At 43.6% G+C, this 13,627-nt stretch overlaps 2 protein-coding genes across 3 annotated transcripts in view; one reads left to right on the forward strand and one right to left on the reverse strand.

Annotated features, from left to right (window-relative positions):
* Positions 1 to 809: 809 nt before the first annotated feature.
* Positions 810 to 11,538, reverse strand: MCM4 (minichromosome maintenance complex component 4). The gene is made up of 17 exons (XM_042029046.1): positions 11,444 to 11,538; positions 11,213 to 11,313; positions 10,930 to 11,088; positions 10,023 to 10,186; positions 9,839 to 9,937; positions 9,598 to 9,693; positions 9,420 to 9,515; positions 8,867 to 9,005; positions 8,184 to 8,404; positions 7,540 to 7,660; positions 5,859 to 6,118; positions 4,552 to 4,917; positions 4,246 to 4,373; positions 2,750 to 2,957; positions 1,995 to 2,223; positions 1,742 to 1,875; positions 810 to 1,381 (listed from the first exon to the last, which is right to left on the reverse strand). Exons 2-17 carry the CDS (start codon positions 11,280 to 11,282, stop codon positions 1,289 to 1,291), a joined length of 2,583 nt encoding a protein of 860 aa, XP_041884980.1. The 5' UTR covers positions 11,283 to 11,313; positions 11,444 to 11,538; the 3' UTR covers positions 810 to 1,288.
* A 980-nt stretch (positions 11,539 to 12,518) lies between these two features.
* PRKDC (protein kinase, DNA-activated, catalytic subunit) overlaps positions 12,519 to 13,627 on the forward strand; it is an 82,780-nt gene continuing 81,671 nt past the window's right edge. For both annotated transcript variants that reach the window (XM_042029047.1, XM_042029048.1), the window contains exons 1-3: positions 12,519 to 12,696; positions 13,155 to 13,231; positions 13,320 to 13,412. In XM_042029047.1, coding sequence (XP_041884981.1) covers positions 12,555 to 12,696; positions 13,155 to 13,231; positions 13,320 to 13,412 — 312 coding nt within the window. In that variant the 5' untranslated portion in view covers positions 12,519 to 12,554. The remainder of the gene's footprint in view (positions 12,697 to 13,154; positions 13,232 to 13,319; positions 13,413 to 13,627) is intronic.

The following is a 13,627-nucleotide window of genomic DNA, read 5'->3' on the forward strand; positions in this document are numbered from 1 at the left end:
TAATGCCTACCACACTTCTGTTAGATCTTCAGAGATAACCTTGAGAATCTAACTGATTCACTGACTTCTCCCAACACCTTATTAATTTCTTCTGGTCCTTCTCCAGACATTATCCGTTTCATTATGTGTGCACTTTCCCCTGACCCTTCCAGGAGCTGCACAGCAAGTGCAGCTTTTTAGATCTCAGTGACCAGTGATGCTAATTTTGTGTCTTGAATGTTAACTGAGCACCTCACAGCGTGCAACAAGGCCTTATTTCCTCACATTTTGTGTCTGTTCATGGGTAAGAAAATGTGTGTGGAACTAGAAAAATTTATTATTCCATTTCTTGGCGTGCCTCTGGCAGCCAAAAACTTAACCTTCTCCTTGACCTCTCAGGCATACCTGAAAATTCATAGCATCGCCAAATGTGACTACTTTCAGTATGATCAGTAGATAGCATTGTATTTTTCTATTAAAAAATCAGCAATACCAGACACTTGGGAATATGATTGTACAGAAGCTACAAGACCTTGTTCTTTCAGGACTGATTATATGTTATTACAGCAAAAGTGGGTATCTTAATTTATCCAGTCATACTTAAAATAATTGAAGTAAAGAAATGTGGTTTTAAGTAGAATCTATCTACCTTTTTTTCGTTGAGGATACTTCTGCAGTACACTCAGGTCAAACAAAACAAACAAAAAAACCAAAAAGCAAAGCTCCTTTCATGCTCTCACAAAGAACTGCCAAAAAATTGCAGAATTCTAGACTGAAAAGTGCTCAGCACAGGACATGCTGATTTGTACTTGAAATGAACACAGGAGTCCTTTTAAGACAAATAATTTTATTTCAGCTTACGGCAATGCTAATAGTAAAAACTGCAGTTACTAAAAAGTCACTGAGGATGAATTTTTACAATTCAATTGGAAATACAGGCAATACTGTTAGCATGCTCTAAAAAACCTCATAAAAACACAGAGGCCTTGACATATTAGTAATTACATTTAGCTAGAATGTAAATAGCATTATTGACGTGAGGATTTTTCAGGTATTTCATAATATCTTGTAATGACAAAAGTGCCACTTAATCATGACTACCCTTGTCATAGCAAATGATAGCCCAAGCTGTGAAAATCTTGCAGAGTGACAATATAGGAAGGCAAAGTGAAGCCATGACAGTTGGCTGGCAGGGACAGGCTATGCCTGTCATAGCCGATGATAGTCCCAAATCTCAAAGATCTTGCAGACTGACACTATCTTGAGTGAGGCGAAGGTCATGACAGCAGGCTCTCAAGCACAGGGTAACTCACAGCAGCCTCACAGTCTTTCCAGTCACAGTCAAGAAGTCCTCATCAGCCAAGGCACGAAGTGCTTCTTCAAACATTTCCTTCGTGACAGCCTTATAGAAAAGGAGCAAATCAAATAAAGATGGGGAAAATACTTCAAACATAGTAAAAATGCTATACTTTCTATCAATTTTCTAATATTTTTATTTGAAGTTTTCATTGCTTCTATTTGAAATTTGAAGCCTGGCCTAGAACCTTGGAGCTGAGTTTGCTAATTCCAGAAGCCCTAATAAACTAAGATACAGCAGATTCAAGTCATTTGTCTGTAACAGAACTGGCTTTCTAGTCATGCCAACAGAAATTGTTCATGTTTCCATTTCCCTCCATAATGCAATTTGTGGACAAGATTGTTCATTTGGAAAAAAATGCTTTTAAAAATTAATGGAAATGTAAAAGCAAAGCAGGAAACTTACTGTATCAGACTGTGCTCGGAGATCATCCAAAAGCTGTTGGTACTTCAAAGATGGTGCTTTACCCTTTGATTGGATGAGCTTCCGTAAGGCTTGGGCCAATTCCTCTTTCCGTTTACGAGCTGTTGCGCTCATCCCTTATAAAAGCAAAGAAAATACCTTTTAGCAATCAGCTAAGGAGGACAAGGTTAAGTTACATTTTAAAAATTACAAAATCCCAACAGCGGCCCTGCTTTAGCACTACAGAAGCATAAACCTGTCGTGAGAATGGAAATGTCCACAATTCCAGTCCTTGGATCAGTAGCAGATTGTTTCAGTGCTTCCCGATGGAGGCGTTTTGCTTCCTCCACATCAATTGTTTCAACCTTCTCCGAGAAGCGCACCTTGGCGTGCGCCTCCGCCAGCCGGATCAGAGACTCCAGCTGCCGGGGATACGCAGAAACCATTCCCCTGCCACTGCCAATCTTCCTCATGTCCACGTACGCCTGAAAGGGAGGCAGTCGTTACATATCTCACTGCAAATTAATTCTTTTTCCTGCATCCCCCACCTCTTATTTCAGAATACAAGCAATTCTGGCAAGGCATCCCAAATACTGCATTTCTGCTCACACACCTTCACAGTTCTTCTGCAGTGATGAATAACCACATCACGTAACTTTTTTCCATTATAAAGCAATTAAACTATGGTAATGAATCACGTTTGAATCACTTTAAAATTCTGGATTAGTCTTATATAGCAGTACTTGTGTCTACGATGACACATTTATTTTGCTTCAATACAATTTATTGTGTTTTATGGGATGGAACCAAACCAACCTATCTGAAAGCTAAACATTAGAACACAGAATGACTTCTCATTTGATCCCTCTTTCCTTTAGAGACCTTCTTTTTTTTTTTTCAAGGATCTTACAGAAAGTTGTTATGTAGGTAAAGAGGGTACACACAAGGGAATTTCACCACTTCTGACAAGTCAGGGAAGACTCTGAATATTCTTAGCAGCAATTCCTTTACCTCAATAAGGGCTTGGCTTGCTTCTTCACCTAATCTGGGATTTACATAACTACGAGCATATGCAATGTAATCCCTCAATACTGCCATATCCATGTATTCCTCCTCCATCTTCTCTTCACTTTGGTAGTACAGCGAAACCAAATGGCGAGCAAGGCGTCTGTCATAAGCTTCATCACGTGGATCCAACATCAAAAAGATCAAGTCAAATCTGAATGGGATGTGATCCAGTATTAGTGTGCTTTCTTGTCATTTAGGTACTTGGTTTAGGAGGGTTTGATTTAACAAGTACAGGTAGGAGTTACTAGACTGTTAATTCCTACTCTAAGTAGAAATTGCTTTCTTACACCAGAAATTTTTCTGGAATTCTCAAGGTACAGAACAGCATAATGGATTTGCTTACACCCTAAGGACTTGAAATTTTGAAAGCAAGGTACATTCTGCAAAATTCAGATTCCCTGTTCAAGGCTGACATCTTTTGTTTCCTTAAAAAATCCACATCCTCCCCCCCACCCCCCCAAAAAAAGCTGCACCTGCCACAAACAAAAAATCCCACGCACATAACAAATGCAGAGAACAAACTTGCTGGTAAAGATATTTCCATGAAAGGTAACAGCAAAAAAATGTAACTAAATAAATTATAAGTAAGTCAAAAAGCACTTGCAGTTTAATCCTGAAGAAAATGGTTTCTAATTTTACAAACAATATATTCAACTAGTCGCAACTATAAGCAGACATGGACAATCCATTTTTAGCCAGCCATTTATTTTTGTAAGCTTAAATCCGATAAATGGCAGAATTGAGATCCACTAGTTTCATCCAGTACACCTGTACTAAGGTACCATTTGTCATTAAGTGATTAAATTAAGGAGCTCTTAATTGAAATTTAAGCCATAAGTGTTCTCAGGATATCCAGTATACCATTAGTGTACTTCAAATTTAGTGTGGGAATTCTTAACAAGATGCAACTCCAGCATGTAGTTTAATTTTCTGTCAGCAAGCACTAAATGTAGCTCTAACAGCTACTGCCCAAATGATTGACTAGCACTGCTACCTCCTCAGCTGAATTTTGCAGAGCAACATGAAGCAGGCACAGATCTTAGGATTCCACCACCTCTGCTGCAAAGTTCCCTGCTCATCAGTGTTTCACTTTAAAAGCTTTATGGAGCTAAGAAAAGCATCCTGAATTTTTGCTAAAGTTATCAATATGCTAAGTTTCAGAACAGGTCTTTTCAAGGAGATGATTATGAAACAACAACATAGAATTAAATAAAAGAGATCCTACAGATCTTATCACACCTGCTGTTCAAGGTCTACATATAAGTATTAAAGGACACTTCTGTGCTCACACAGAAATTGTAAGAACAGCATTTGAAGTATGTGCTATAAAAGTTTTCCACTAGGTTGTGAACAACACAGTTGTTCTATTCTATGTAATCATCTTCAGAAGAGGAAGTGTAACATCTCCTAAAAATGACACATGGAGTGCAGTTCAGTACCTTGACAGCAGTGTATGAGGAAGCTGAATGTTTTCAATAGTAGTCTTTTTTGGATTCCACTGTGATTCTATAGGATTAGCTGCTGCTAGGATAGATGTACGAGCGTTCAATTGGCAAATAATTCCAGCCTGTCAAAAGGAAAGAACATTTCTGAAACCAGCTGAAGCTATGTGCCACCAAAACCTCCCTCCAATTTCCTGAGATCATCAATGTAATTAGATGGGTTCAGTGGTCAAAAACTGCATTGCAAAAGCCTCTGAGTAAAGCAAGAACAAAAGCCTCTAGGAATACTTCGGTTTCATTTACCTTTGCAATGGAGAGTGTCTGTTGTTCCATTACTTCATGTAGAACTGACCTTGTGCTTTCATTCATTTTATCAAACTCATCAATGCAGCAAATGCCATTGTCACTAAGGACTAGAGCACCTGTCTGAAGAACCAGCTGCCGCGTTTCTGGATCCTTCATCACATATGCAGTAAGACCAACTGCACTTGAGCCTTTGCCAGAAGTATACTGGCCTCGAGGAACCAGGTTATATACATACTGGAGCAGCTGGGATTTGCTAGTACCAGGATCACCACAGAGAAGAATGTTGATCTCTGCACGAAAATTCCCTCTTCCTGTGTGAGTAAAATCCTTTCTTGATCCCCCAAAAAGCTGAAGCAGAATGCCCTATAAAAATGAAAACATCACTTCTTGTATAGATGTAACAGAGCAAATCCAACTGTTCAACTGAAACATCTGAAAAACAAACACTGCTAAAATTAATACAACTCAATGCATCTGGGTTTCAAGCATTAAAGACAGAAATTCTGTATGTTGTTGTAAGCAGATTTTGGTTGGAACCTGAAGAACCCCCTTTGATGACGGGTCCTTAGTTTTCCTCAACCCCACCCCCTAGATTTGATGTGCCTTATTAGCGTGTTGAGAAGGTAACAACAAATGGAATAGTCATTACTGTGTTCCCATTTCATAAGTAAAGCATTGTATGGTTTTGAATTATACTTTCAGAAACCTGTGAACTATAATAATGTATATATCTATTAAAAAACCCTCAAAGGAATATACTTGGAAGATGAGTGTTTGATGTCTAACAGTATCTTGAGACCTGCTACTGATTGGAGTTGTCACAATGTTCTAGTTAGTACCTCAGTTGACACTTTATTGGAATAGTCCCTGCTTGGATACATTTAAGTAAATGTTTTGTTACTCCATAACTCAGAGTCAACCAAATGTCATTTTAAAGCTACTCTTCTCTTGTGGATGCCTCTTTTCAGCAAGCACTTACTATGTTACAGCTATTTATTTTCCTTTGATAATCAGTAATCTGAACTTCTATGAAATGTCCAAGATGCATCCTGCAATTAAGTTGTCCCATTTCTGCTGCCTTCCTACTTTTTCAGTTATCTTCCCTCTAAATTAACACTCCTTAGTAGCTTGATAAGAATTATGCTACACTTAGCACCAACTCCACCCTGAAGACCATGACATTTTAAGACTGCTCAAGATACAGCTTTTTGAATTTTTAAGCTTCAAGATACTTTAACAACGAACATTACAAATATATACACATATAAATACGTGTCTTACAAGAGAAATACAAAACTTGTCACCTTTTTGATATCTTCATGCTCATAGATACTTGGAGCCAAGGCTAAAGCAAGTCTCTCATATATGTCTGCTTTCTTAGAAAGCTCTTTGAGCATTTCCACACGTTCCTCTGTAAACCTCTTTTGCTCTGTTTCCTCATCAACACCGTGCAGGCGTTTGGAGTCTGTCTTGCGATAGTGTATGACATCAATGTGGGTCTTATACACGGATTTTACACTGCTGACCCGTGGATTAACTCGAATGGGCACTGCCCTGTAGATACCTAAATACAAATTTCAACCACAGTGTTAGGTATGGAGAAACATGGTCATTCCCCAACACTAAAAATTTTACATGTTCCCTGGAAGAGTAGAGCTTTTCTAAACAGGCTAAATATTTTGTCATCTTATTTCTCACTGTGTCACTTATTTCTCATGTAGAAGCCATATTTAAAGTCATCTAGATCCTATTTTTGCAGATACACATATGTGTTTTACATTCCTACCAAAAGTGTTCTCAACAATGAAAGCATTTTTGAAAAAAACGTAAGGCTTGGTGCTTTTGAAATTCCCGCTCCAGTCAGCTTTTCCCCCTCTTTTTAAGTGCCAAATTTAGTAACAGCTTTCAAATGCATTTCAAACAGCTTGGGTTTTTTACAGTGGTTGTTTTAAAGCAAAGTGGTTTTTAAAATGTTGCTGCAGTATCACAAGACTTACTCTACATTACCACTCTCCTGACTGCAGACACTATTTAAGATACTGCCTCTTCTTCAGCTACAGTTTCAGAATGAAGGAATCCAGGTCAGACAGCCTGAAGATTGTCTAGTCTAATCATGGGCTCAAACTGGAGTCAGCTGGAGTCCACTGCTTGCTAAAGACTGCATTCAATCAGGTTTTGAGTATCTCTAAGGACAAAGACTCCACACAGCCTCACTAGGCAACCTGTGACAGAGCTCAACCACATAAACAGTAAAAAAAGTTCCTATTTTTACCTGGAACTGCCTATTTCATTTTGTGCCCTCTGTGTGCCACTGGGCATCACTAAGAAGAGTCTGGCTTTGTCTTCTTCACACTACTGCCCCTCCAACCACACCAAATCAGGTGTTTCTAAACATGCTGCTAGGATTTCCCCAAGCCTTCTCTTCTCCAGGCTGAGCACTCCCAGCTTTCTCAGCCTTTCCACGTACGACCAAGGCTTCTGTTATCATCACAGACCTTGGCTGAATGCACTCCTGTATGTTCATGTCTCCCTTGCACTGGGGAGACCCCAAAACTGGACCCAGTGCTCCCTCAACCTGCTGGCAACACTCCTAATACAGCCCAGGAGAATGCTGGCACCACAGTCAGGGTCTATCAAGCACTGCTTCCTTCCAGTTCTGTTTTTGTCTGCAAGCTGCTGAGGGTGTACAACACTGCCCCAGTCACAAAAGGTTTCCAGGATTATTGGCTCTATCACCTTTCCCAGGGGTCAAGATGAAGTTGACGAGCCTACAGTTCCCCAAGTCTCCTCCTCACTCTAGGGAGTGACACTGGCTTTTTTTCTAGTATTTTAGCCAGTCACCATGACTTTTCAAAGATAACTGAGTGGCCTTGCAAAGAAAGTGTCAAGCTCCCTCAGCACTAGCAAGTGCATCCCATAAGGTCCCTTTAGACACAGTTAAGATCAATGAAAAAGAAGAATGGAAATATTCAACCCAAATTTTACCTGTGACATTAACTCTGTCACCTGGCTGAACTTTATCAACAAGGTCATTGTGAGCAAAGAGCGCAACCGTATGCGGGGTCTGCCCAGCTGGCATATCTTCAGGAGACTCCTGCAGTTTGATCTAGCAAAAACACCAATTAAGTTTCAGTTGCAAAAAATCAAAGCTTTTCCACAGAGCATATAACAGGATTTTCTATTAACACAGTCTTCAGCATCATTTTCAATCAGGAACACTGCTCAGAAACAAAATACCCCCACCCAAACAGCAAAACTGATTACTGATTAAAAGAGAGAATGAAAATGAGAATTCTGCTGATTGTTACTGGCATGGCTAAAATGCTGCTACGAACAAGGCACACCTAGTCTAGACAGAAGTGGATATACTGTAGATAAAAGGGCTTCCATACAGAAACATTAGAGGTGTACATACTTCATTTCATCCTACTAATGCATTTCTTCTCCAAAGCAGACTGTTTCCACTGAGTTGTTTAACCCATTTCCACATTCCAAAACACTTTTTCTTTTCAAAGCTTTCAATCTCAAGACATGTAATTAATGCTATTGATGATTTAGGAGGGTGCGGGAGCAAAACCTAGCAACTGTTTCATTTTACCCACTATTAGCTACTACCTAAGCCAACATACCATCTGTTTGTCAGAGAACATGGATCTGTTGTGAATCAGCGCCATACTGTGCGTTGTGTTACAGTTCTTGCACACTGATGGTTCCGCAATCCTGCCACGGTCAATTTCCACTCTGGTGGTGAAAGCGCAAACCTGGCATCTAAAGAATGCTTCCTGCATCTCAGGAATTAACTGGGAGCTTCTGATAACCATGCCACTGATGGTGATGAGTTGATCAATGTCTACAAAAATATAGAGATTCATGTCATGACCTCATACTCTGATAATTTAAATAACCTTCAAAATTTCACATTACAATAGTTTTTAGGCAGGAGGCAGACAGTCAGGTTACTATTATTTTGTTTGAGCAAAAAGGATCATAAATGCATAGTACAAATATTCTAGTTTACAGGATGTATGTATGCAAAATATGTATGCAAAATTATGTATGCAAAATAAAGAATCCTTTGCACCTGCAGTACCAAGAACATGAATAGTTGATGATAGGAGAGATTTCCTTTATGGATAGATTATTCTGCATTTGGGCTCTAAAGCATTTGCTTTTGAAACACACATATGAATGGAAGACATTGGTGTGGATGGACTACAGTTTTATATAGTCCTAATGTAATTTTATGTTAGTATTCACCACGTTTATGAAAATCTTTAAGATTCTTTTCTAACATGGTAAGAAAAAAGTTTACCTTCAGGGTTTAGATTTCTCATATTCCTGGTCTTCAGTGCATTATATGGCCTTACTTGAATTTGATGCTCTAGTATTGAATCAGGGTAACGATCAAAAAAGATCTCATTGGCAGCCATGTCAAATGTTGGGATAACCTCCTATATAAAAACAGCTTACAAGTTAAATCACAGAATGAAGCAATTGTGCATAAAGCATTTTATGTGCTGCTGATCAGCCAGCAATGACTATAAGTTACGCCATCTGAGCATTTTCCTATGTAACAGAAAACCTCTGTTCAGATCAGATTTATTCATTCACTTGAGTATTGCAAAGGGTGGGAGGGAAGTACAAGACTGGACATGGCAGTTCACCAGCTAACTTCGCATGCACGAGGTACACACTGTGTCTATGATCATCTGCTATGAAACAAGACATTTTATATTCAGTAAAATAAAGTAGCCACTGAGATTGCACCGAACACACACAGTATGCACTGCATTTAAACAAACACTTTAAAACCCAGAAATATTGAAGAGCCACCTGAAAGCCAGAGAACAAGTACACTACTTCACCTGAGGATAGCAGATCAATTGCCTGTAGAGATTTTCGTCAAATGATCTCAGATGGTCACAATTTACGTTCAGGAATGGTTCCCCAACCATATTAATCTGCAAGAGAGTTAGGAAACCTTTAGCTCAATGGCATGCAAGACTGAAAAAAGAAAAGTTGAATTCACTGCATTCCAAGTACCTCTTGAAGTCGTTGCATATAGCGTGGCTCATTAAGATCCAGGCCAATGTCTTCATCCTCTTTATCCAGTGGATCGATAAAGCGCTGGAGAAATCGCTGAACGATGGCGGTAAAAGAGATACAGACAAGAAAAATGAGCAGAATTTAGCAATACAAACACCTACTTTGTATCAGATTCAACTAATATTTGTTTAAATCAAACTAGCTTTTCATTTAAAAAAAAGGAAGAAACGAAACCCACCTGGAATTTTTCTTTGCACGAGGCCACATTAACATCTGTTCCCCAAATAACAAGCTTTTGTCCAAGAGATTGCTCGGTTGCTACTATATCCTCAGCCAGCTGCATGGAAACAAGTTAAGCATACATAAATATATATATGTTTAAAAAGCAGCTGTCAGATACAAGAGATGAGACATCCACCTACCCCATCCGAGTGTAAATCCACTTGTCTGGCTTTACGGACAGACCCAAGATCTGGCCTCTGCCTGACTGGAGTTCCTCGTACACCACTTCGTGGGGTACCCTCTACCCTGGAGCTGGGTGTGCCATAAGTCAGAGGTGAACTGATGTCGAAGTCAAGAGGAATAGCTACAAAAGGAAGTGTTTTGTAATGATTATCGGCATTTTTTACTTCTAGAGCAGACTAAAATTCAGGCTCTGCATTTGTCTCATTGTTCTTTTAACTCTACTGTCATAGAATGAGTAGTATCAATGAAGTCCAGTGCTTTGTCAAAACACAATAAAGATGTTGCCAATCTACCTAGAACTTTTCTTTGTATTAACAGCTCTTCTCAAAGATCTTAAGTTCTAATAAAGCTTCCCTAGAAAACTTTACAGTAGTACCGCATTTTAAAACTACATTGGAGTTCAAGCATAAAAATATGCAGAATTTTAGATTAAACACTTTTTTTTTAGTATTTTGGGGGCTGTAAAGCAAGTGACACAATTAACAGCTACTGGAATTAAAAACAATCTTATCTATAAAAAGAAAGGCTTTCTATAGTAAACTACCTAATTCTTTCTGCATTAGTAGTTTCATTATTTTATTCTTTCTAGAAGAAAACTTTAAAACAAAGTATAATCTCCGATACCCATTCCCATGCTAACTGGAAGCTACGATAGAGGTCTGCACCCCAGACACTGACTGCCCTCCTGTAGTATTCACTACACTAAATTCAAATGAGAAACATGAGACAACACTCATTTTTTCCTCGAGTGTTTTTCAGCCGGATCCGTTCCCGACGCTGGCTCGCCCCACGGCGGTGCAGGCGGCCCTCCGGGCTGCATCCCCGGGGCCCGCAGAGCCACGGAGCGCCCCAGCTCCAGCGTACCGGAGTGGCGGAACTGCGGCGGGCTGGAGAACAGCGCATCGGCGGCGCCGGGGCTCTGCACGTCCGCGGGCGGGGACGTGGGCATGGGTTGCAGGTCCCCGGTGGAGGTGGAGTCGTCTGTCCGCCGCTTCTGGGAAGGAGGAGAGCGAGCATCTTGTGCTGCAAGACACAAGCAGACCCGGAGCCGGAGTTACAATAGCCAGGCCGCCGCACCAGGCGGACCGAGGAGGGGGCTGGGACAACACCCCCGGGGGGGGCGGCCCCTTTCCCCCGCAGCACTTACGAGTCGGTGGGTTGCTGCCCCGGCCGCGTTTGCCCCGGCGGCGGCTGGGAGTGGAGGCTGGCGACGACATGGCGCTGCTGCGGCTCCCGCGGCGGTCCTACCTGAGGGTAGGGGGTCGGCGAGAAGAATGAGCGCGACGGGCGCTCCGCCACCGGCCGAGCCCCGACCGGCGGGGTTGCCTCCCTGTCCTCCCCTCGCCAGCCGCGACCCCCGCCCGGTGCCCCCACCCACCTGCACTGCCCCACAGACGCCGCCACACTCCGCGCCAAAGCCAGCGGCGTCCGCGCGCTCTCCCGGGCTTTCTGGCCAATGGCGAGGCGCGATCGTAACGGGAGCGCCCAACGAAGGCAGAAGGGGGGGATGCGGAACCGAGAAGGAAAGGAGGAAGGAGATGAATCCTCTAGACCCCCGAAGTGAGAGTTTCGCCCCACTGGACCTGCTGCAATAGAGGAAGAATTATAATTCAGGTTACTACCTGTGGTACAGGGCAGAGGCTACCCTCAGTAATGGCACATCGCTTCGCCCCCCGCAAGCTAGAGTGGAGCTGCCCTCACCATACCGAATTTCGCGGCAAAACTAGAGCTGCAGGGAGGCGGGGGGAGGTCGGAGCAGCCCATTCTCGGGGGGGGGGAGGAGGGAACACTACTACTCTATCCAGCATTACTGTCCCGTTCGGGGCTCCTCGGTACAACTGGAGCTCCTGGAGCGGGTCCAGCGAAGGGCAATAAAGATGATTAAGGGACTGGAGCATCTCTGTGATAAGGAAAGGCTGAGGGAGCTGTGCCTGTACAGTCTCGAGAAGAGACGACTGAAAGGGGACCTCATCAATGTCTGAGTATCTGTAGTGAAGGTGCCAAGTGGATGGAGCCAGGCTCTTGTCGATGGTTCCAAACAAAAGGACAAGAGGCAACAGGCAGAAACTGGTGCACAGGAAGCTCCATCTGAATGTGAGGAAGAGCTTTTTTACTGCGCAGGTGACCGAGCACTGGAACAGTTTGCGCAGAGAGGGTGTGGAATCCCCCTTACTGGAAATACTGAAGCACCGTCTGGGTGCAATCCTGTGCCTGCTTGAGCACTTGACCCACTGGGGTCCCTTCCTGCCTGACCCATTCTGTAATTCTGTGTGTGCATGTCCTGAGCCCATCCTGCGACAAGAGACATAAAAACGCTCGAAACGCTCTTCCCTGCTGCCGGCCCTGATTCCGCTGGGAATGGTGTGGCGGAGTGCTTCTCCGGCCCGAGCTCAGCAGTGCGCATCCCCCGCGGCTGGCGTTGGATGCGGCGGGAGGCGGGCCCTTCCCGCCCGCTTCCTTGCCCTGGTTGCCCGCGGGGCCGGGGCAGCATGGCTGGGGTGCAGCAGTGCCTGCTCCAGCTGCACCGCTGCCTGCAGCCCGGCGATGCCGCCGGCAGCGCCCTGCACGGATACAGCCTGCTCCGCAGCCTGGCCGAGACCTGCGTGGCCAGCATGGCCAGCAGCGAGCAGGGTGCGCCCGCAGCCCGGGCCCGGCGGGGGGATCTGAGCGGGGCCTGGGGAGGGCTCGGCGGCGGCACGCACGCACCGGAGCGGGGCGGCTCCCTCCGTGCTGCGCTCCATGCTTTGTGTCACTGGTGTGGCATAAAGGTGGATTCCGAGGGAGGGGGGTCTCTTGCCCCAGATAACCATCCACCGGGGTAAAAGCACTTCGGTGCGGGCCTCTGTGCTGAGCTGCCCCAAGGCTGGCTTTCCGTCGGCCCTGAGCAGGGGCGGGCTCCGGTGCGAGGGCACGGGCTCGGGCCCGGGCCCCGAGGCCATGGGGAGGTCAGTAGCACCCACACTTGTTGTGGTTTTTCTGGTGACAAGCGTCAGTCGTCCCCAAGGCGTCAGGGCACCCTTTGCATCAGGGGATGGGCTGGGTGGTGCACATCAAACCAACCACCTGATGGTTCCTTTGCCTCCCTGCAGCGCTGCACCTGTCCCTGGTGTTTTCCCAGGAGCATGGCTTACTCGTCTTTATCCACAGATCCCTCACCATCGAGGAAGTAAGTTGGCAAACTCCAAAGTAGCGTTTAGGTAGTGCTATATGAACAACATGTTACACACTTAAATTGTTTTTTTTAAACTTTCCAGTTTCGAGATTGTAGGGAAGAAGCGTTGAAGTTTCTTTGTGTCTTTATGGAAAAAGTTGGTGACAAAATTCATCCTTACGCCTGTAATATTAAGGTGGGTAAATGAAAATTATTTCCTAAAAGTGTCTTTGCCAGATAGTTGAAACAAGTCTGGTGGGTGTCATGTCATAACACTCGTAGCTATACTTCACCCCTCCCAGTCAGCCTTGCCCATCTCTAGTGTTCGTGTTAGAGCTGAAATAATTTGTTTGACATAAAGTAATTCATACCACAGAGCGGTGTGGAATCGTTTGTTCACCTATAGACTTA

Source organism: Corvus kubaryi, unplaced genomic scaffold (assembly GCF_017639235.1).
Source record: "Corvus kubaryi isolate FWS band 111438036 unplaced genomic scaffold, C.kubaryi_AGA036_p1.0 37312, whole genome shotgun sequence".
Classification (NCBI taxonomy): domain Eukaryota; kingdom Metazoa; phylum Chordata; class Aves; order Passeriformes; family Corvidae; genus Corvus; species Corvus kubaryi.